The sequence below is a fragment of the Monopterus albus genome, unplaced genomic scaffold (genome assembly GCF_001952655.1).
Source record: "Monopterus albus unplaced genomic scaffold, M_albus_1.0 scaffold50.1, whole genome shotgun sequence".
NCBI classification, from domain to species: domain Eukaryota; kingdom Metazoa; phylum Chordata; class Actinopteri; order Synbranchiformes; family Synbranchidae; genus Monopterus; species Monopterus albus.
In genome coordinates, this window is record NW_018127930.1 from 1254084 (window position 1) to 1278697 (window position 24614).

Genomic DNA, 24614 nt, shown 5'->3' on the forward strand with positions numbered 1-24614 from the left:
CACTGTGGGTGACCTTGTATCAGTTTATTAATTCCTAACTGTCACATACATGTAACAACTCCCTGTTAAACTGTCTAGGGGACAGATTTTTTTACTGCTCTAAACAGTAATTCAGATGTGTCTGTATAATTGTACAGAGCCCTACACACATTTAGTCCAGATGTGTTTACACATCTTTAAAGAGATGTGTTTGAGAAACTTTAAAATTCCAGATATATCTTTCTCTTTAGAACGCCATGTCTGTAGAAGTCCAGATGTGTCTACAGTATGTATTGCTATAGAATGTATTTTTTAAACAACTCCACTTGTATGTAGTGTATGCATGTTTATAGAACTCCATATGTCTGGCTATCAGATGTGTAAACATACTGTTTGTCTTCACAACTAAATGTGTCCACCTATGTCTACAAAACTCCAGATGTGTCTGCATACTTCGATAGATCTCTGTCCAGATGTGTCTACAAATGCCAACTAATCTCCAGATGCATCTTCTTTGCCCAAAGAACTCCATATGTGTAAGAAAATGTCTCAAAATGTGACTGTTAACCTTTATATAACTATGGATGTGTTTACATACTGTATATTTGTGAAACTTCAGATGTGTTGCTATATTTCTAAAAAGCCCAAGGTGTGTTCAGGTATTTCTCCAGAGCTCCAGATGTCTTTATATCTTTATAGAACTCCAGATGTGACTGTATTATTATTGAACCCCAGATATGAAAATGTATTGCCTGTGATTATTTATATAACTCAAAATGTTTTTACATATTTCTACAGATTTCCAGATGTATTTATGTTTGTAAATACCTGTCTATGTCTAAAGAACTCCAGTTGTAGACAGGTGATAAATGAAAGGAAAAACCTGAATAAATGAGTGGTCCCTTCCAGGACAGTACCCCCATCAACAGGACACACGGGGTCACTGGATGGTCTGGATGAGTATGAGAATGATATGAGTCATATACTGTGGCCTTCACATTCACTAGCTCTCAACCCAGTTGAGCAGCTATGGGAGATGCATCTCCACCACCATCACATGAGGGAATATCTGTTGGAAGAATGGTGTGCATCCCTCCAGTAGAGTTGGAGAGTCAATGCCAAAGTGCATTGAAGCTGTTCTGGTGGCACATGGTGGCCCAACACCTTACTGAGACTCTTTGTGTTGGTTTTTCCTTTCATTTGTTACCTGTCTTCATATATTTCTGCAAAATTGATGTGTACATTTATTTCTGTGGAACCCTGTGTGTCTGAACACACGTTCTTTGTCCAAATTCTGACTCTACATGACTACAGGTTTACTTACTGTAACACAGACTTCAGTAATTCCTAAAACACTTTTAACACTATTAACACAAACATACCTTTTTCCATGTATATTGGAAATTGGTACTTTTATGAGGTTTCAAAAAAATACTAAAGCATTCCTCGCAAATCTCAACACAACCCTGTATGTAACTAGTACATTAATAAATCAGTGCACTTATAGAAGCCTAAGATCCCATCTTTCTCTCAATCTCTCTGACTCCTCCACCGTCTTGACATGCCCTTTTCTTTCCTTGTTCATCTCTCTCTGCCCTCATTTATTTCTCTTTCTGCTTCATTCCTTTTTCCATGAGCTTTCAAATCAAATACAGTATCTTTTCTCTCTCTCCCCCTCGCTATTTCTTGCTCTCCTTAATCTATATCCAAACTTCATCTCCCCTCACTTGCTCTTTTTCGTCATCTCTCCTTCCTGTCTTAAAGAAATCCATCAAGGACAAGTGTAAGTAAAAAATAATGTTAACTTGAAAAGTTTCACTATAAAAACCCCTAATGAAGATTTTTTTTAAAAAGAGCTGAGCTGAGTGGTCTATGCTGCTTGTTTTTCCTGTGACTATCATCGCATCATCAGGAGTGAAAAACCTCAGAAATGTGACATTTTTATGAGAGTAATAAAGGATTTATGTCAGCTGCAGGCTGCTGTGTGAGCCGAGGAGGGCTGGTTGTTTAATTCATAAGATGAAACTTGGCTGAGAGTTGGATGTCTTTCATTTATCTCACTTCTGCAGCACATAGTCTACAGGAAGATCTAATGAGTCACTCTCACACGCACACACACACACACACACACACACATATTCAAACTTCTACCTTTGTGAGGACACTCATTGACATAATGCATTCCCTAGCCCCTTATCCTAACACTTAACCGTCAGAATTAAATATCTAACACCTAACCCAAACCTGAAATCTAAAACCAAGTCTTAAACCCTCAAAAAGCTGTTTCAGAAAGTGAGGACCACCCAAAATGTCCTCACTCTGTAGCTAAATAAATAAATACTATTTAAATTCCTCACTATGTAGCAAGTACAAGAACACACACATGCACAGTAATCACAATGAGTGTAAGGTATCACCTACAAACCATATATAAATATATACACATAGTTCCCATGTGACACACACAACAGGCAGACTGTATTTGATATACTGTTGTATGTGATCCGTTTCCTCAGCATAAATATTTCAGATTGAGACCTAAACTCTTTTCTCCTAAATCAAAACTACAACTTTTTCAAGGCCTCACAAACATCAGCTCAAATGTAGCTGGGATAGGCAGTACACACAAAGTCCAGCAGGAACCCACTACAGTACTTCTTTTGCCACTGCATTATTCCATTACTGCTGAAACAGCTCTTGGCACTGGTCTAATACTAAAGCCACTCTTACTGCTACTACAGCTGCTGCAATTACTATTAATAATTATAGGTACTCCTGGTGGTAATGATAACAGCATCACTGATATTTCTTATGTTGGAAATGTTACTACCGTCACCACCATAATAATACTATGGCTGCATCACATTTGTACACAGTGCATTCCCAGTACATGACACTTCTCCGTATCGAGACACAGCCATCGTGTTCTGCACTGATATGGAACATGTTGTTATATCTGCTACATATCACAGCGTTGTACGTGAATGCATCATCAGTGTGCTGTAAAGATGGACCGATTCCTGTGGTTATTATCAGTGACTTGGATGTGATCTACCTGTCAGTGATCGAGTGACGGCACTCTCATACAGAGGAACCCCCTCTCCGGCATTATTGAAGGCCTTCAAGGAAATCACATAGTGCGAGCTTGGCTCTAGAAGAGAGAGAGAGTGAGATATTTTAAATTTTATTGCACCCACACAACATAGTACATTATCACTTAGAGATTTAACTGTAGATATAACTTGTTTTTTATACTTTCTTTCTTTCTTTCTTATTGAATTTAAGATAAAGGTCAATGGTCCAAAGTTAGCCCAATAACATACTATTACTTACTATGAACATCACAGGCCTCATTTTTCATCACCCATATTACAGTCAACATATTTTCATAGTTATGGTAACTTGGTCCTGAGAACTGTCTTGTTTCGGCCTGTTCACTGTGAAGGCCCAGACACGCGTCTTTAGGTGTATAAGCTGAGATGTGCCTCCCCAAACCATTTCATGTGGCCCTGTGTTTGAGTTTAGGGTGCTCTTTGTCTGGCAAGACAGGAATAAATGTTATGTCTCTTGTTGTTGTAGTCTTTTTAGCATGTTCATTGTTCATGGGTGGATGCAGCCCAGTTTCAGATTTTTGTCTGTCATGGACACTGCGTCTTATGACTGACTTGCTTGACAGTGGTATCATAAATAACAATTTTAGAAAAAACGGCTTAAGATGACCACCAGTCAATAATTAAACTATGCTAATTGACAGTGTTTGATGTCTGAGAACTGACAGTAGAGTGCAGCTACTTTGTTCCACTGTGACAACGAAAGAGTGAACGTTTCTTTTTCCAGGTTTTAAGGATGTGAGTTCTTCGCTTCAGGCCTGACTTGACTCTATCACATGAAGAAGCATGACTGCAGACATTTGAGCTGATTGTCATGCAGTGGCTTGTTCTGCTGCTGCTTTTCACTCTTGGTGTGATGATGCTGCATGGAAAGAACATGTAGCATCAATCCCTCACATCAGTTAAACAAACACACTCACTCTGCTCCCCAGGCCCCTCGACACATGAATTAATGATGACTATGAATTATAAATGCCTTGTACATATGTGTGCTTGCTCCCCTGTGTGCATGTAACACAATGGCTAGATTTAATTTTTTCATTACTTCTCCATTATGAGGCCTGAGATGGGATATATATATATATATCTGGGATACACACACACACACACACACACACACACACAGAGTCAATTTATTATTGTCTTCTTTGGCATGCAAACCGCATGTTGCAGTTGCTGGAGAGGATGTTTTTTCTTTTTCAACCTTTCACAATTAGATTTCCACCTCGAGCTGTTTTCATATTAAATTCCTTTAAATTATTGACTGTAAATAAATGGGGATTTCATCATCATAATTAATTAATGGAACAGGGGAGCATTGTGTCAATATTGGCACGTTGTTAGCAAGAGCAGCTGGATTTATAGATTTATTAAATATCTGGGGTTGTAAGCATGTTGTAAATGTAAATTCATAGAATTCTGAATTTTTGGCAGTGATAAGATAGTTTGGGATAAAGAGAACATACAAAAAAAGGTTGTGACTGTGATCGAAAATATATATGTGATTAATCTTCAGCTCATAATCCTCTGATTTTCATTCCTTTCTCTCTGTGCAGGTGGTTCTGGCGCTGGGGAGTGCTGTACTGGTGTGATGTTAGAGTGTCACTGTCAGTTTGCCCTTTAGCAAGGCTCTGAGCAAATACAGCACATTTTAAATTAAGTTGCAGATGCTGTCAGGTCTGGGCAGATAACTTCTACCAGCTGCTATTTGTTTCCAAAAAACTGTACCAGAATCCTTACGTCACCATCCAGCTAGAGTACATGTGACTGGTGGCTCGAGTATCACTGAAGACACTGAGATCATGTCCACAGTATTTGTGTGAGAATTTGGGGATTTCAGCAACCCAGGAGTTGATATTCCACATTTAAAAACTGTTGATGGTGGGACAGGTGATGGTCAATTTTACTGTAAGTACAAATTTACTTACACATCCATAATTTTGTACACAAAAATTTCTAGAAGATTTCCCTGGAAATAACTATGTAATCTGATCCAAATTAGAGGGGAAATGTAAAGTTCTACAAGTTATTGTTGGTAAGCTAGTTATATAAGCAGTTGATTTTCTTGAAAGAGCTCCCTCATTCAAAAAAGTAGGACAGCTAACTGCTTCTGAGCTTAACAAGAAAATGGCCTGAATTTAACTTGGGTCTGTTCATTACTGAGTGACAGACAGGTTTGAGTTTTAATCTGCTAAATCAATACTGGGCAGCTCTTCATAAAAATGTTTTCCGCAAATCTTTTTCCACCAACACTGCTATTGATGGCTACTGATGGTGGTCCACCAAAATAAAAGAAAACAGACTTTTTTTAAACTGCTAGAGCCATGCAATAAATTTGCCAGTACTTAAAATAATTACTTCAGTTTTATACCCCCCCCCCCCTCCCCACAAGAGTTTTTTTAGGGTCTTACTAATGTCTTCATTATAATATTTTTTGTCATGACACCAATCATCACAGCAATCAAACAGCTTTGGATTTGTTGTGAGTTGTCTCTTATGAGCTAGCTAGCAGCTTCCCCTTGCTTGCATCTTTTGTGCTAAGCTAGGCTAGATACCACCTGAAGCTGTTGATGTAGTGAACACACAGAGAGGAAAGTGATTGCCATCTTCTTCTAATCTGACTCTCTGGTTACATCTCAAGCCTCTTATATGCATCTATGTTTCCCAAATTTATGGCTTTTGCTTGTGTCTTAGTTCTGCCCCTGTAAGATGCGAAGTAAAATGCGAGGAGACAGGAATTGAGGAAACACATTTTAGAAACATGAGACATCCTTTTCTTTGATCCTTAATCTGAAGCGTTTTATGTCCAATAAAGGGTCATAAAAGACTTCTGCAAAGGATGCTTACATGTATTCTCACACATGGCTCCTCCAGGCCAGAAAGAAGAGTCTTGGGACATCTTCAATCTTTGCTCAACCAGAACAACTTCCAGGGTGAGTGAGGATTGAGGAAGGCAGAGCAATTATATAAGAGACTTGAGATGCAACCTTGCTTTGTCCAGTGGTATGTCCACTATCCCCTCCTCACCAAGGTTTTCAATGGAGTAGTATCTCTGCTTGCTGTCTACCCTGACAGTCTCAGAGTAGGGACTTCCCACGCCGTAGCCAATGATGTAACCACGAACCAGGATGTTGGGGCTCAGGGGTGGAGTCCAGGACATAATGATGCTGTTGGGCAGAGGCCTGACATGCAGAGAGCTGGGCTGGTGGGGCACCTGACTCTCTGTAAAAACACAACAATGGAACATCACACCAAAGAAGAAGATGACAGGGTGATTGCAGTTCCTGACCTCCAACAGCAGTAGTCCTAAAGCCAACCCTGCATCTTCAGTCATAGAGACCTAGAGAAACCTTAGCCAACAGATGCTAACCCTGTTAGCTGTGTATTAAGCCTAATAAGGCATGACACTTTGTGTTGTTCCACAGTATCAGATTAGATCAGATTAGTGTGCTCTCAGTCCCGGGGGGAGACACTTCATATCACTTTATTGAGTGACAATCCATTGAAATGAGATTTGTGTATTCCTCTGTCCCAGCATAGAAACACAGTTAGCATGGATGTGTTTGTTTTTTAACTGACCAGAGCATCCTCCTCTCAGCCTGAGGTCAGCTTGTCTAATTATTCTTCTAGAAATCATTAGGCAACTATACTAAAAGAGCTGGCAGCCCGTTTGTTAGTTGTTGGCTGTTTTTTTCTCTTCATTTCTTTCTTTCATTCATACTGTCTCTCTTTCTTTTCTCAATTAAAGCAAGCTGTAAAAATAACACTTGTAAAAATTCCTTCCCATTAATAATTATTCTTTATTTTTTCCCTCCAGCAGCCAAATCACCTGGTCTTAAACTCGGGATGATGTTATATGTGTCCAACATCAGTGAAAGTTTTCCCTTTAGCATGGCTCTGAGCAAATACAGCACATTTTAAATTCACAGTGAGTTGCAGACCCAGTGAGGGATAAACAGTGTAAAATAAATCTGGACACATAGGTTTTACCACATGGTATTTGTTCCCACACAACAGACTTTCAGAACTTCATATCTCCATTGCAAAGTAGAATTGTGGAAGAACCTAGAACTGAGACAAAAACCTGATTATTATCTGCTTATACTGAGGTCATATCCTCACTATTTCTTTGGGACCTTGGGGGTTTCAGCAACACAGGAGTTGATATTCCACAGGTGAAAACTGCTGATAGTGGTACTGGTGACTTGACAAGTTAAAATGTGGCAATCTCTGGATCAGCAGTACATAAAAGGCTTCAGTATCTTACCACAAGAATTTGATTCTAGTCAGCAAGAAATGGGCTTTGAAACAATTTAAAACTTAAGGTTGGGAAATAAAACAAGTTACAGATCCATTTTTTAAGCCTCAACCTTGGAGCCAACCAAGATTGTTTTTATAACAACCTCCCAGTTGGATTACTCTTCATTAAACACCAGCAAACTACACTTTTTGTTGAATGATACACAGAGAGACACTTTTCTACTGCCAGCAAAGTAAAAAAAAAAGAGTCTTGAGAGTGGCGGCCAACATCCAAATTGTTGATTCTTCAAAGTCGAATGGTTTAGATTACCAAACATCATGGTTTTTGGTCCTGTATACTCCTACTTTAACCTAGAATCCACTGATGGGTACCTACAAGAGGAGCTATTTCTGTTGTTGTACTGTGTTTTAACTACATTGCTTTTTGACTAGATTTTTAATCATTTGTCATCTTTTGCTTTGCAAACATAATTGTGATGTATTGTATAGAAAGCTTGTGTATCTACTGTACCCTGTAATCTTAGAATCCGTTTATCAATTGTGTACTCTACATACTGTTTATATATGATAGATGGGGTGCTTACAGCAAAGAGTTACTGTACCTTCTGTTGGCTTTTTCATGAAAATGCAAACTTTAATTTTTGTACTTTGACATTTCCTTGAATACTTTTTCTTTTTCTTGGCTCTCCTTCAACATTATGTCCTGTTCTCTATGTCCGCTCCTCTTTTCCTTTACATTCTTTTCATCTCTCTTCCCCTCCCCCTCTTTCCAACCTTCCCATCTGTTCCCTCCTGCCTTTACTCCTTCCCCCCCTTGAGGCAAATCTTCCATCCATCCGCCTCAGTCCTTGACTGGTCAAATATTTATGTGTGTATTGGGACAGTGTAAGTATTTACATGCTGTTGCACAGATTTCTGCTACCATACACACACGTACACACAGAGCTTGTATTTCTATAGGTGAGACATTCACTGACATTATGAATTCCCTTGCTCCTTACTCAAACTAAACCTGATTCTAACCTGAACCATAAAATCAAGTTTTCACATTAACAAACCTTTGAAGGTTAAGGATCAGCCAAAATGTCCTCACAACATGGTTTTGTAATAAAATCTATCCATGCAGTCACAGGAAGACATACACAGACACATAAACACACACAAACACATGCAATCTCTGCCACTCTTTTACCATCCAGGTCGTTCTCCGGTGTCTCAGCGGTGTACCAGTCACTAGCCGGACCTGTTCCATTGGTTGTCATGGCTGCTACCTGGAAACTGTACTGACTGCCCTTCTCCAGACCTGGAGAGAGAAAGCATGTCTTTATAACTGACATTTACTGTAGCTACCTTAATTATTTACATACAAAATATACAAGTGCCCATCTGTGCTACTATTAACATTTCTGCAGTTAATGATTATAGTGGAAAAATGAACAAAACTGATGGTTTCACAAGTGTTTTTTATTCTTTTTTTTTCCTATTTAACATTTATTTGAAACAGCATGGCACAGTGATGCAGTGGTTAACACTGTCCTGTCACCTCACAGCAAGAAAGTCCTGGGCCTTTCAGTGTGGAGTACGAATGTTCTTCCTCTTCCCGCCTGAGTTCTCTCCCGGTACTATGACTTCCTCCCACAGTTCAAAGACGTGCGGATTAGGCTGATTTGTGAATGTGAGCGTGAGTGGTTGTTTGTCTCTAAGTGTCAGCCCTGTGATAGACTAGTGACCTGTCCAGGATGTACCCAGGTCCAGCCCCCCTGCGGCCCTCTAAAGGATAAGTGGTATAGATAATGGATGGATGGATGGATGAATGAATGGAATTGTTTGTAATTAAAACCTCAGTGTTGATGAACACAAACACATAGGATTCGCCTGGATCACTGCACCACACCCCAGGGTTACTGTATTTGATGATCATCAGTTAGAAATAACTTAACTGATCAGGTTTTCTCAATCTGTTCTTAATTTTCTAAAGCTCGGATCCATTCTTGACTGATTTCTCTTCCATAGCAACAGCAGGTGAGGCTGCTGTTAATTTCCAAGTAACAGTTAAATTTAGAAATAGCACTCATTATGTCTGCTCTAATTGTCTTTACAGTTAAAAAAGGCATTTAATTTGGCAAAGGACACATGATGGCTTTTTATCCTCTTAAAACACAAAGTTTAACACCTGAGGCTGCACAATCACTGTACTGTTGGCTTTGTCCTTATTATTATCAAACTGTCACTTTGACTCAGTTTTCCACAGAAAGTCCTAATCAGGTTCTTCCTCACCAGAATGTAAACCATTTACACTTTAGTGACTACATGACCTTATCAAAGCCCCACTGGTAAGGCTTTAAGAATAGCACCATCATCGACATGTTGCTTGTTCTGTCAAACACTTCTAGAGTGTTGCTGTAATAAGCAATGCAGCCTCTATTGTGTGCCATAAGGATTTTAAAGAATCAGTGTTTTCCTTTCTGGTTTGTGTTAATTCAGTTTTCTGTTTTATTGGTGGGAATGCAGAGCCCAAAGAAAACATATTTCCATAGGAGGATTTTCAGTTTGAACCCACCAACCTTTGGTTCAAGTCACTGCGAAGCTAACAAGGCAGAGAACAAACAGATGAGTTTAAATCCCCTGATTACTATGTTTTCTAGCTGGAGATGTTATTACTGTTTCACTTTCCTCAGTCTTCTGTGTAATGTAGAATTAATAAAGGTTTAATTTGTTGCCTTTTTTAATCTCCTCAGTTAAGCCACAATTTCTTATTTTATTTATAAAAATTCAGTTTTTTATCCTGAGAAAGAAAAGGGGTGATTATTGCTGTCAGCTAGTCTTGCAGATTCAACATACACACACAAAAACAAGAGGATAACACCTGCCACTGGGGGACAAATTCATGTGCAGACAGACAGATGAAGATAACCATAGGTGGAAAATAATGAAAGTGAAGTTCAGTTTCATTCAAATCCAGAAAACCGCAAATGGAAATAATAGCTGGTGGCTGTTTGAACGCAGTGTAGACGTAGACTAATGCAAATGCAGCTTTTCTTTCTCAGAAGAGAAAACGCATACACACATGCATGCAGTCTACTTTGTTCACCACCTACACATTCAAACATTTCTAGACACACGGAAACACACACATATCTTGAGGATTAGAATCCTCTCTTTGTCATTATTTGAACGTTCATGTCGGACAAATTGTCAGCCTCAGGTGTCCTTCAGTGAAAACGTTAATCTGTGTTCTTCTTGAATCCCCACATATGGAAATTAGAGCCTGGCATACTTTTAGAATCAAAGGCATTTTTGTTTCAGTCAAAAAAACAGAGTCCAGTTTTACTGCATTTATTTGGAAGTTAAATTGAGGTCAAATGTTTAAGTCTGGTGACATTCTAAAATTCAGTTTTCTTAATGTCAACAAATCCAATTAAAAAGCCAAAACTATCAACAAATTGATCCTGTATCAAAAGCCTGATTTATTTTATTCCAACCCATTTTCATCCCAGTGTGTCAAATATTGGCGTTTTTATACGCATAAAAATATGTGTTTTGCCACCTCAGCATCATGGTTAGTTTTAGGCACAAAAACTACGTACATCTTTAGGTTTAGGGAAAAGAACGTGTGTTGGGCTAAAACACACCAATTAAAAAATAGAGCATCACACATCTGAGTCAAACTCTGCTCTCTTGTAGGAAAGTCCAAAGTTTGTTTGACCCATCCATTTGCCCTAGCTATTGCCTTCCAAATTCTTTTCCCATTATATTCTTGAAAACCTTGCGTCTCCTACAGACCCCAAGGGTCCACTTGAGCACCTTTATACAATGCACAAAGTAACTCTATACATCACAAAGAGATGCTTGACAAAACATCAGCCTTTGATGCTCCAGGAATGAGAACTGGCTCTTTATTTATCTGTACCATAATGTTCTATTGCTGTCCAAAAGCTATTACTGTAAATACTCACTAGGACACCAAATTATATTATTCTGCTGCTGATAATAGTCCAATAAAAAATGCACTATTTCTTCCTGTTTGAGTAACATTTGATAAGAGCTAAAGTGCCCAGGAGTTGTAACGAAATGCCAAACTTTAAATAAGTGCCCTGAACTTCTTAATTCAGACAAAATAAAAGAAGAATGAATCCACTTAAAGAGCCACACCTGTGAACAGGTACCAGAAGTTGTTGGGTTCGATGGCCTCTTGGTCTCCACGCCGACCTGTCTTCCTGTATTTTATCTTGTATGCTGTGATGATGCCATTCTGGGTGTTGTGTGGAGGTGGCTGCCATGACACCTTGATGCTCTGAGAGACAAGATAGGGTAAACAATAAGTACACTAATTAAACTGCAAAGTAGTCTAATGGAGGACACTAACTGATTAAGACTACGGGCTCCTGGACACAGACGATTAAAAGACCCAATCTCTTGTAGAAGGACGACCCGGACAGAGTGATACTGTATGTGTGAAAAACATCAAAAGGAATCTCCAGAGTATTATCTTAACAGTGATGTCATGGCCATGCATGCACTCAGGTTTTTGAAAATTTAAACAACAGAAAATACACAGAGTTGTTAAATGTGTGCCCATGTTTTCACATGTGTATAACATTTGGACGTAGCATGATATTTGACCAGTAATCAGCAGAAAAACCCATCTGGCTTCTGTTGTGTGTCTGTTATTGTTCAGATGAGTCTGATGTTGGGCTGGTATCTATGTGGTTATGTTTTTATTTGCTTATGTTTGTTTTATTTATTGTTCTAGTAAAAGGCTGTGGTAGTTTGAATTTCACTGTGTTTGTGGAGGTGGGGCATATACGGTATTTGAGTGTGTGTATCTGTGTGTGCTTGGGTGTGTGTTCCATGAATTTTAATTACGTTATTTGCATGTTAACGACCCACCTATGAAGCATACACACACACACGCACACTCACACAAAGAGCAGATGTTTGCTCAGCCTCCAGTGTGCTCTGGTCTGCAAGGCAGCTGCCGTCAACCAACCTGCTGATATACTCAGCACAACCATGTGTTTGTGTGTGTGCATGCATGCATGCATTAATGAATAAAGATTAATGAATTAGAAAAGTAATAATAATAATAATCATTCCTTTATTAGTCCCACGTGGGGAAATTTCTCACTGATGGCAGCCCTGTCTGAGTTGTTGCCTGGCTACCAGGGGCAACTTAGGGTTCAGTGTCTTATCCCAGCGACACTTCAACATATGACTGGGGAGACCAGGAATCAAACCGCCAACCTTGTGGTTAAGAAACAACTGTTCTGCCTTCTGAGCTGCAGCCTTGAGTCCTGGATGGATTATGGTTTTCTTCTGAATGAATTCATTACTACATTTATTAACAGTATAATCACCAGTAGGTGGTTGTGATAGATTGCAGGTGGAATCTCACTCCTGAGACTGGGATTTATAGCATCTTTGGTTAAGTTTAGGCTACAAAAGCACTTAGGCCACAATAAGTGTAGGGCTGTGGTTTTGGTTAAATGCATATAAGTAAGTTGTGTGGAACTGTGAACTTTTTCTTTCCTAACTCCTCGTGCTGGTTGAGTATTAATAAGAAATAGTACACTTTTTCCTGCTACTGCTGCTACTAGTACAAACAAACAAATAAAAGAACTACAGTATGTGAGTGACAAGACTCATTTCTGCCTAAAGGTTTCATCTATGCCTCTGATCTATAGTTGAATAAAAACATGTCAAAAAAGGCAAGAAAGAAGAAAACTGATAAGTAAACATGGATATAAACAAATTTGTCTTCACATTGCCATGTCTGGGTCCTGGGATATACAAAAAGCTGGATTGATACTGTGGCTACCTACAGAATATCGTTGCCTTTAAGTAAGATCCTCTTTGCAATGTTCACGAGAACCATCCACTTGATGGTTGTGTCTGAAATCACTCCCTTTTCACTCATTCACCATTCCCTGTCTAATGTACACTAAGTAGTTCACTCACTAGGGGCAGCTGTGGCTCAGAAGGTTGTCCCCTAACCACAAGGTTGGTGTTTGGATTAATGTTCTCTCCAGTCCACATGTCAAAGTGTCCTTGGTCAAGACACTGAACCCCAAGTTGCTCCCGCTAGCCAGAGCAGCGCCTTGCAGTTACAGCACTGCCGTTGGTGTGTGTGTGTGTGTGAGAGTAATAGCTGCCTTGGTTCTGTACCAGAGACAAATTCATTCTGTGTAACTGCCTTGGTTCTGTACCAGAGACACATTCATTCTGTGTGTAACATACTTGGCCAGTAAAAGTGATTATCATTATCAATAGCCAACAGATCATCATGAAGAACTATGCGACAAGAATTTGAGCATTGCGGGATTGTTAGCAGAAAGTAGAGTACATGGCATGTGCACTACTTTTTACATTCCACTGTGTAATTTTTGAGTGCATTATATAGTGGATATATTTACACCTTCAGCATTCAGACACCATTAGAACATGGCGAACACAGTATATAGTGCATTATGGGGAGTGATTTCGGACACAGTCAATGACTCACGAGACCACCAGATGTGATATATGTTGATGTCAGATTTAACTGATACTACTATTTTCAAAATGTTCTTTACATTACTTTTGTTGTTGACATCAACAATATGAACTGAGAGCCAAAGAAAGGGTAGGGAAGTCACCGCTGTCTGACCATGCAGCATCATTTTTAAGAAATACTGCCTTGAACAGGGCACGCCATGATCACACAGCTGAGTGAAACTAGAGTATGTTTAAAGGTGCCCTGGTGTTCAGTTTTAATACACACCTGCCACCATGATCAACTAGAGTATGTTTAAAGGTGCCGTGGTGTTCAGTTTTAATACACACCTGCCAGCCAATCAGAAACCATTATATTCTACTCTTATGGCACCATTTTTAGTAACAGCATTGAAGTGGATTGTCATTCATCTAATCCACTCAGAGCCAGACGGCTACTTACACATGTACAGATTGTATCGCACACATTCACACATCCTTTGATGGTGTCATGCACACACTCAGAGTGATGGTGTGTGTATCCTTCCATCAGTTGGGGGATAAGTCAACGGGCCAATGAGCAGTTTAAATATTCAGCCAGTGTTACTGTGACGACGGCCACAGCGGAATTCATTAACATTTAGCTGCACCTGTTCCCTCTGCTGCTCTTCATCCTACTAATTGATTACAGCAGAACTGATTACTGAAAAGGAGGAGGGGTGGACAGGTGAGGAGAGGCAAAAAGGATGGAAGGAGAAAAAGAAGAAAGGGAAAATCTGAATAAAAGTGTGTGTTGGCCAAAGTTCTCTTTCTCACTCTGGTCAAACATCACATGTGCTTCATTAACTAATTAGTCACTTCGACAAAGCTGACATCCAACTGTGTTATCTATGGAAATTATACAGAAATTATAAATTCAGAAATTTCCCCTGTGGGACTAATACCGTACTTTCTCTCTCTCTCTCTTTATTCATGTCAGAACAACTCCCACAGAGACACAAAGGGGCAAATCAGCCACGAAGGACATCAACAGCTATGACAACATTCCTTAGATTTTTTTTCAAGAGATTGTTAGTACTATTAATAATGTAACCATATCTCCATTACTGCAGTAGACTACTGGTATTATTGCTGCTACTATTGCTATAATAGCTACTATCCTGCTATTATTACTGCTGCTGCCGCCACCACTTTTAATGCTGTTATTGCGTGCTGTTACCATAGCATGGTAAGAAGGGGTTCTGTGGGTGGTGCACCACCCCAACATCAAGGGGCCACACCCATACTGCTTTAAGGAGATGGTATATATTTAACCTGTTTTATTTTGTGGAATTCATATAGTCAGACTAGTTAGCTAATAGGTTGCTAAATTTAAAATAAAATAATAGTCTGGAACATATAACCTATAGCTTTTTCAGTTTGTTTGCTGTTATTAATTGAAGTTCCATAAGAAGCCTATATATTGACTTTCAAGTCCTCTGCACAGTATTAATCAATGAGGAATGAGGGATGGGAGGGATGAAAAGCAAGCAAACAAACAAACAAACAAAGCAAAACATGTCCACATCGCCACCTGAAAACAGGTGCTGGCGTTACAGCTATTGATGCTACAGCTACTGCTACTTCTCTACTGCTGCTGCCACTATTAAGGCCAATTCACACTGATCATGTCTTTAGACGCATTTTTATGTACGTCCTTCACATGACTCATAAAAAAATAGACCTCTTTTCTATCAAATGTCTCAATTCACATGGATACCCCTTGATGCCTTGCAATTTTATGCTTCATCTTTTTTTTCCCCTTTTGTCTGACGTGTCTATTTAAATGTAGCCTCCAAAGACAGCTTGTTAAAATCACACAAATCCCTTGATATTTTCTCTTATAAATTTTTACTGGTATGTGTCATGACTGATAAGGCTCCTGAGGTAACTCTGACGTTATGTTTCATTTTCCCCCCACCCTCTATAAGGAGCCAGGGAAAATCAATAAAATTTAAAAATCCATACATAAAAACATTGCTGATTTCTCCCAGATGATGCTACATGAAAACTATGTTTATGTGGTACATTTCCGCTGTCAGTCAGCCTGGTGAAGGCCATTGTCCATTAACCCTTGTCCTGTTTGTGGTCAGTATCACCCCAGAGCCTCTTTAGCTGTTTAAAAAAACATATTTATCATTATTCATCTGTGACATATCATGATGAATCCTAATTTTATAAAAATTGCAGAAAATGATTTTAATTTGACGTTTGTGTTTTATTTTATAAGCAGCTACACACTGTTAATGTTTGACCCCAGTGATAAACTCCATTAAGTGCTAGGGGCTTTCACATATTTTGCTTCTGTGGTTGATGTAAAAGGTACAACTGATCAATACAAAAACGTTCACACACAATCAGATGGATCCCAGCACACACATGCACATGCAAGCTCTCTGCCAAATAATACATACATACACATATGCACAGGAGCAGACACATACAGACTCCCTGTCATACACACATCAGGGTCCTGAACCTGAAAAGTGTTACATGGAACTCTACCATGGGGGGAAGCATTGGGAGCAATCTCCTGGAAAACTGCTACCCCTCATGGGTGGAGCAAACACAAAAAAAAGTGAGAAAAGGGGCTGTTTCAATCATTCTTTTCATGTACTATTCATTGTTTCTCTTGGATGAGGTCTGAATTAATAATGAGTTTAAAAAAAAAAAAAAGCTAGGTCCGCTGTCTGTGGATAAAAAACCTGAACGCTTGACCCCTACAGTGTGGGGGGCTTCGAGGGAAGGGTCACTGCAAATCAAACTCATGGTCTGATGAGTATGATGAAGATGTGACTCATATGCTGTGGCATTCACAGTCAGCAGATCTCAACCCAGTTGAACACCTTTGGGAGATTTTGGTGCGACGTGTTAGCGTCTCCACCACCATCATCCAAACATCGCATGAGGGAATATCTGTTAGAAGAATGGGGTCCATCCCTCCAAGAAACTTGGAGAATCAATGCCAAGGAGCACTGAGGATGTTCTGGTGGCACGTGGTAGCCCAACACCTTACTGAGACTCTTTATGTTGGGTTTTCCTTTCATTTGTCACCATCTGTATGTGCCTCACTGACTCACTGTACCTAATCTGAGCAGGAAGCATCTAGGAAACGGAGATGACTGGTCTGAAGTCGATGATGTTGTTGAGAACCCAGATTTGACATTTTTTTTGGAAAAACCAAAGATGATAAAAAAAAAAAGATAAATATACCTGTCCAAAATTACCTATAGAACATAAGCACAATTCTTTTTTAACTTTGTTGTTTATTCAAAGACATCAAAGAAGAATTTCTGGATTTTGCTTTTTGAAAAATGTGCACACCTATTTTATGGGTAGTGGTAAAATAATTTTTTGTTTCTGAAAAATTTAACAAGCTCAAGAGGACTTTAAAAAGTATAAGATGTCAAAAAAGTAAATTGGGATGATTTTCTTGACTCTTCAATCATTTGGGCCAATATGACCCAAACAGTGGGGAAGTAAAATCCATCTCAGAACACAAGGCTCATCAGGAGGTCAGAGTCGGTAACAGAATCACGTTTCAGTTTCAGTGTGAAGTCCCAGTTACAGATACTACTTCTGATCAGATACTCTGATTTTGTCACTGCTGCTGTTGCAAGTACAAATGCTACTGATACCGCTACTGCAGCTGCTGTTACAGTACTAATACAATTGCAAGTAGTGCAACTAGTTGCTGCTGTTGCACTGTATTTGTTACATCTACAGTATAACTGACCAATTCAGTCCATTCTTCCACTTACTTGAAATAATAGATTGATTCATTTCAAAATAATGGTACACTATCCTAACATTACTGTTCACCTGCATACTTCAGATTTTTACCCTCTGTCAGTATTGTCAGATGTGTTTGTGTTGCATTTGCTAAAGATTGTTTCCAAAGTGAACCATCTCACTGGCTTACATCCAGCCTATTGACCCATTGCATATTATTGGTTGAAGTCTACTCCACCTGCTGCTAACGAAACAGCTGAACCACAGTCTGCTGTGTTCATTAAATTGTTGAGTTTCATCTCTTTCATTGCACTGGCTGATCTGAATGGGCTCCTGGGTCAATTAAGCCAGTTTTAAATGTTTTTTTTCATGTGTATACTAGAGGTGAAGTGGCCTCGGGCAGTACTGTACTGTAACACTGAATCTTTTTTTTTTCAGTGGAGCACAAAATGTAGGGAGCAGAAATCCCTGTTGTGTCTACTTTGTATTCAGATGTAGCTGAAACTATAAAGCAGCAGGGCAAGGGAGGTTGTGGCCTTGTTCACTGCCTTCATATAGGCTGAGAGCCTCCATCTGTTTTAATTTTGCCTCAGAGGATACGGGAAGGTCTGCAGAAAACTAATGAAGCTAGCACAGATATTAATACTATAACCATAACAGCAGTGATAATCACAAGAGTCATCTAAGGAAACTTAATATTCCTTACTACTACAATAGTGTTAATAGTAAAACCTGTGCTACTGCTATACCTGCTAGTACAAATGGGTGAGGATCCAAAAAGGTGACATCTTTCCCACCCAAAACCAACCAACAAACAAATAAATAAATAAAAAGCCATGCATGGTACCCAGGCTCTTTAGAAATATTATAAGACAGTAGTATAGCTTCAGTCAAAGCAAGTTACTGATACTTATCCAACGTGAACTGAGTATTGAAATAGGTTCTTTTTTTAAATCTGTCCTTTCAGCCCTCTAGTAAACTCATTTTTGTTTGCTATTGGTTTCTTGATGACAACAGGCAATATGCACAGTTAAATAGAAATAAATTATAACCATTAGTTACATGCAAATAAACTGTACTGTGTAGAAAAAGAAAAAATAATTCGGCACATTTCAAAGACCCCCCTGAAATTTCATTTTAAGATTTTCAAGGGGTCAAGGAGACCCCTGAAACACCAATGCACACCGATTGTAGCCATGACAATAATACAACAACAAATCTATATGGTCTGATAATGATCTATAGAGAATTATACTTAGAATTTCAGTCAATATTATTGCATTTCCAGCTGTACTTTAACTCCTTGTGGTGCTGAGCAGTCTGATCAATGGATGAAAAAGCTAAACGAAAAACAAATCTTTAAATTCAAACCGGAATTAATTCAGTAGGTTTCTCTGTTTCTGTATAGACAGCTGCAGCGTGAGAGCTGCATACACCACCTCATCCACCCTGTGACCTCCATGCACACGCACTCACACCCACACAGGGCCAGGTAAGTCAACATTCCCTGAATTCAATCTGTGATTGTTTGTTCATGTCCTCTGGGTGAGAATTGCAATCACATCATCTGTGTGTGTGTGTGTGTGTGACTTTGTGTGTGTCTCTTTGCCTTGCAGTGGGCTACAACATGCAACACCATGCTGCACCATACAGTATGTATATGTGCTCTTTTAACATTATGTTAAAATTACAATGGATGGGTGTTCAAGCAGTTGCTTCTTTGTATACACAAATGTTTTTTTTTTAAGCATTTTCCAAACAAAGTTAATAGGTAAATGAAGCGGTAATTTGAGTTATTTATTATATCACTTTCTATTGATCAATAAATTTATTATCTAATCACATTGCACAACATACTTCTCCTTCAGTAAGGGTGGGGGGTGGGAATGTGTTCAGGGATAATACCCTTACCGGTATGCTGAAGTGTTACATACTCATATATCTCACTCAAGGGTGCAACTTCCAGTGGGGATGGGAGGAGTTATCTCTCTAATTTTAAGTAGAGTTAATGCATGAATAATATTGTGCTTTTCATAGAAATGATTTTTTATTCACTTTGTTGGAGTACCATTTTATTGAAAGCACTATAATCAATTTCAACATAAACTTAATTTATATACACACAGAAAATAGGATAATTTTTCCTTAGGCTGAAGACCTCAAAGAAGGTGTTCACAGTTTGGAGGCGGTGGTGCTGTTCTGGGATCAAACATATGACTTCCTTGTCACCGGGCTCTCCCTGATCCAATCAGAGCTAAGCTGTTTATTACTTTGTCTAATTAGCAGTTGTGCTCCTGATGGGGTGGCCAGGGCCTCAGGTGTTGTTGGAGTGATGTAGTGACAGCTGAGAAGATGATCCGAGAGTAAAACAGTTGATGAGCGACAACAAACTGATGATTACGCTTGTGTTTTTGTTTCTGAGGGTGTAATCATCCTGTTACCACAACGACTCTGCAAACCGTCAGAGTGAGGGAATCTGATGGCAGTAATTATCTGCTGTTCACTGACATCACAGAGTGAGAAAGAGGCAGAAAAAACATCTGGCCTGTCATGCTGTTAGACTAACATAATGAATGAATGAACAAATGAGTGAATGATTTCACAAAGTGTGTGAATAGCATTTCATGACAATGGTTGTATTGAGGCTCATCCTACTTGCACACTTTTAAAGCTGTCTGAGATTGCAGTAAACTAACAGAAGATGATTTTGCTTGTCAGAGTGCTGTATGAGAAAATTCTAACCTTATCTGGATTTCTGTTAGCCACAACATTTGTTGAAGAAAGTGGGTGTTAAGCTCGAGTAGTGGCTGTACAGATGTTTTCATTTTTTACAGGTCAAAGAACATTTGCGTCCTGCTGGTTTGAGCCATTCTGACTGAACATCCAGGTAGACACTGTTACAGTATTTCAGAATCCTTCAAAGCAGAGCCGACCCAAGTCTTTATGGGGCCCTAAGCAAAATTTGATTTGGTGGCCCTTCACCAGCTCTTCGATGCCAGTAGTTAATAAACTATTGTCAATTCTTGATCATTCACACCCATGGGCTACTGTAAATCTAACACACCTATTATCAATTTATTAACTGTAGCTGTTTCATTACTGTTTCATACCGTATCATTATCAGCCTCGCATGTTTTCTACCCTTCGATAGTTTTTAAAATTAAAAGGGTAGCGAACTGACAAAAGTGGTACTGAGTGCTAAATACTAAGTGGCACACTGAATTTGGTGCACTGAAAAGTAACAAAATAAACCAGCACACAACAAATTTACTGTAAACAAGGTAACCACTGTAAATGCTTTTGGTTTAAAAAAGTGCAGAGTCAACTATAATTAAAATCAACTAATCCTTCCTCGGTAATGTTTCCTTCTTATCTAAATAAATAAAAAAGCAATTGTAAAAAAGCAGATGATATTAAATAAAATTAATAACATAAAAAATAAAATAAACTAAAATTCTGAAACTATATTAAAAGTGCATGTTACTAGTCATTCAATAAATACTTATATTTGCAGAGTCGTAATAGGCCTTTTGAGAGTGAAGTGATGAGAGGGAGATTGATTTTCTGTTGTCCTATGGTTATGACAGACATTAAAGTATTCGTGTGAGCTGGAAGAAGTTGTCCCCTTGGTTGTTATGCTTTTATCCATGACCCAAAGTAGTGATAAAGTCTATATGCAGGCTAATATTGGGACACAAACATCATCCTAGTATTACAATGGCAGCAGGTTTGTTTTTGTCATGAAATTAAGGAGCGTCCTGACTCTTTCCTCTCCTAACCATGTCTGCTTGTGCTAAACTAATGCTAAGCTAGCAACTTGGTCTATGTGCTGCTGTGTAATAAAACACAGCCTAATTTTTTCCAAATAGAAATCACCAAGACAACAACAAAGACCATCATTTGTAAAAGTACAATGAATGGAAAGGTGGACAATACATTTTCTTTCTGCTCTGTGGGTTTTCGCTAAAGGAAAATGCTATATGTCACACAAGCATACCTTTCCTTGTTTTTCTCAGCCTTGTTTTCTTCTTCATTTTCTCTCCTCGAGAGTGATACGTGCTTTTCTGCAACATTACCTTTTTTTGCTGCTTTTCTATGTAACCTATCATTGGGGTCTGACAAATCGTGCTTGCATCAAGATCCAGTTAATGGCCATAACAGTGCGCATATGTACAAACAAGCCCTCCTGCGGGCCCTCTGGTGGTCACGGGGGCCCTAAGCAGGTGTTTAGTTCAGTTATGCCTCTGGCCGTCTCTGCTTCAAATGTCCCTCAGACTTATTTTAATGCCTGTAGTTCTTGTTGAAAGTGAAAGTGTATATCAGTGGGAAATACATGGATAAGGCAGGAAAAATACATGGACTTGAGAGTTAAATAAATGTATGTGAGAGTGAAAATAAGTCATTGTGAAAGGAGAATCAATGTATGTGTGTAGACCAGAATGAATTATCACTTGCACTGCCCCTCTTTGAGAAACATTAATTGAGAGGTTTTATAATGGGCTGTGTAAAAGCTCATTTCATGTCCTCAGAAGTAAATTGAACACTTCACACTGAGCTCAGCTGGAACCTTCATTGCTGGTTCGTTTAATTAATGTTTAAACGAGTCTCCAGGTTCTCTAGACTAACACAAATCTGATTTCTGTGGAGACTCACTGGAAAGTTTAATGGCTCCAAGGGGAAGCCTTCCATGAGCTATTCTTAGACACGTTGTGGAAATAAAAGTTTGTTGTGTGCTGAATGTTCCCAGAATGCACTTCTGACAGCTAAAGAGACAATGACCATGGCTGGACTCTCCAGAGAATTCTGGGTAAAAACCCCAAAGCCTGACATACTGTAAATTCTGGCTATGTGTTCAGCCAAGCATTCAACAAGACACTCACTCATTCTTTGACAGTAACGCTCCACTGACCGGAGAAAAGCTGAGGAAATGTCAAATTTGTCTGAAAAGTATGTTTGGCAGCAGAAATTTGATGAGTATAAAAAGATTCACATTTTCTCCTTCAGCAAAACACTGCAGTGAAACTAACTGAGACTGGACTCTCGCACATACTGTGTGACACCGTGTCACTGTGTGTGAATGGCAATTAAGCAGTGAGCAGAATCCAGCAGGAGTTCAGCATAGTTTAGAGTTCACATGCAGTTTTTCATACAGTACATATACATATACGTATGATTGTTCCCCCCTCTCCACTCCCACGCTGGCCTGCATGCACCCTACACTTAAAGATCCAGGCTGGAGCACTCTTAAATGGTACGTCAGCAACTTTTTGTGTTGAAGAGAAATGCTCTCGCATAGCACATAGCGTTCGGGCTCTGTGCTCAGGCACAGTTAGTAATCACACTACTATATGTGTACCATGCCTGAGTCCAACTGAACCGGTTTGGTTGGACCTGGGCAAGGTTCAGTGTACCCAGGCACGGCCTGGAGCGATCACACTTTGGGGATGTAACATTCTCAGGCGCGGTACAGACTGCCTGGTGTCAGCCCACCCTTCCACACATTCTGATGAACAGAAGATTTTTGACAGCTGCCCCTCTGTATCAGTGGGTATGGAGGTCATCAGTTTTAATATGATAGAAAATATACATTTTGGATGCAAGGACCATAGAAATGTGTTTTATCTTCCTCTACAGCTTTATCCACTCTTGACATTAAAATGTATTGCTTTAGGTTGTGGTGATGGAATGACACCAGCGCCATGCCCACCACCAGAGTCCTGAGAGATGCTGATACAGTCTGTGTCACCCAGGCACATCTTCAGACACTGCCAAAGTGTCTTTACAGTTTGTAATATTTAGCATAAATGTGGGCATTTGGTAGCTGAAGCATTAGAGACAAAACATGATGGAGTGTTATTACATGTTGTTATGTTGACTGTTACTGTTACTCGCAGAAATGTTAAATGTAGTGTATTATATTAGCATTTCTCTGTGTGTCTATAATGAAGCTGTCTTTTTCATTTGTTATCATATACAGGGAGGCCAGAGGTGTGGAGCTGGCAGGGCTTCAGCAGTGTTTTATACAGACTAGCCACCTGAATAGCCAGAATAGCAGCCTGAATATATACAACCCCCCCCCCCCCCAAACTTGTTTCATGAGGCTTTTAACTGTCAAGCAGCTCTGATGCCAGTGATTGATCAACCTTGACCTGAGAGCCGATCAGCAGAGAAATATCAATAACATGCAGGGAAATAAATGGACAGAAACTAAATGAGGTCAGCCCTCCACAGACAGCCTGAGCCTCCTCTTTATGGACATAAATTATGAACCATTCACAACATCTCTGGAAACATTCATCACTCCCTCTGTTGCTGCTGCTGCTTTCTGAGCAGAATAAACATTCTTATGAATTCTTTTTGAATGAAATGGGTTATATCTCTGATCATTTTGTCTGAACTCTAACTGTCTAACACTTCTCTGACCACTGAGTCTCTAAAACATATGCAGAACAGACGGCAGGTGCAAAACCAGTGGGAAACAGGAAAGTATAACAGCAACCAGTGTTGTCAGCATGTCACGTTTGAGCAAAACAAGTCAGCCGATTAAAGAGGATTTTTACGCTTCAGTTGAAAATGAAAGAAAAAGCAGCAGCAGTAGAAATTCCACACTGATTTAAAAATGATGTCTCCTGTCTGATTAATCTTTTGAATTCCAGCCATGTTTGTTTATTCCACCTCCAGTTTGTCTTTTAACATATGGATGTTATTTCTGACTATTGTGAACTCACATCAAGTTTTGGTCCCGTTGGTTCACAAAGCCTAATATACATTTAAACTGCTAGTGGACTGTAAACAAAGCAAAGAGCTCACACAGAGAGCTCGCACATGCACAATTAACTCTTGCTAACTTCAGCGACTGTTGTAGTGGCTAAAAATAAACAAGGTAACAGTATGTACTTCATATACAGTGAGGAACAGAAGTATTTGAACACCCTGCGATTTTGCAAGTTCTCCCACTTAGAAATCATGGAGGGGTCTGAAATTCACATTGTAGGTGCATTCCCACTCTGAGAGACAGAATTT

The 24614-nt window shown here is 39.3% G+C and overlaps 1 protein-coding gene across 1 annotated transcript in view; it reads right to left on the bottom strand.

Annotated features, from left to right (window-relative positions):
- Positions 1 to 24614, bottom strand: part of dcc (DCC netrin 1 receptor) — a 270121-nt gene that overhangs the window by 76437 nt on the left and 169070 nt on the right. Inside the window, exons 14-17 of the mRNA XM_020601173.1 lie at positions 11502 to 11643; positions 8542 to 8652; positions 6117 to 6311; positions 3035 to 3130 (exon numbers count right to left, since the gene is read on the bottom strand). Of these exons, the coding sequence (XP_020456829.1) occupies positions 3035 to 3130; positions 6117 to 6311; positions 8542 to 8652; positions 11502 to 11643 (544 nt within the window). The remainder of the gene's footprint in view (positions 1 to 3034; positions 3131 to 6116; positions 6312 to 8541; positions 8653 to 11501; positions 11644 to 24614) is intronic.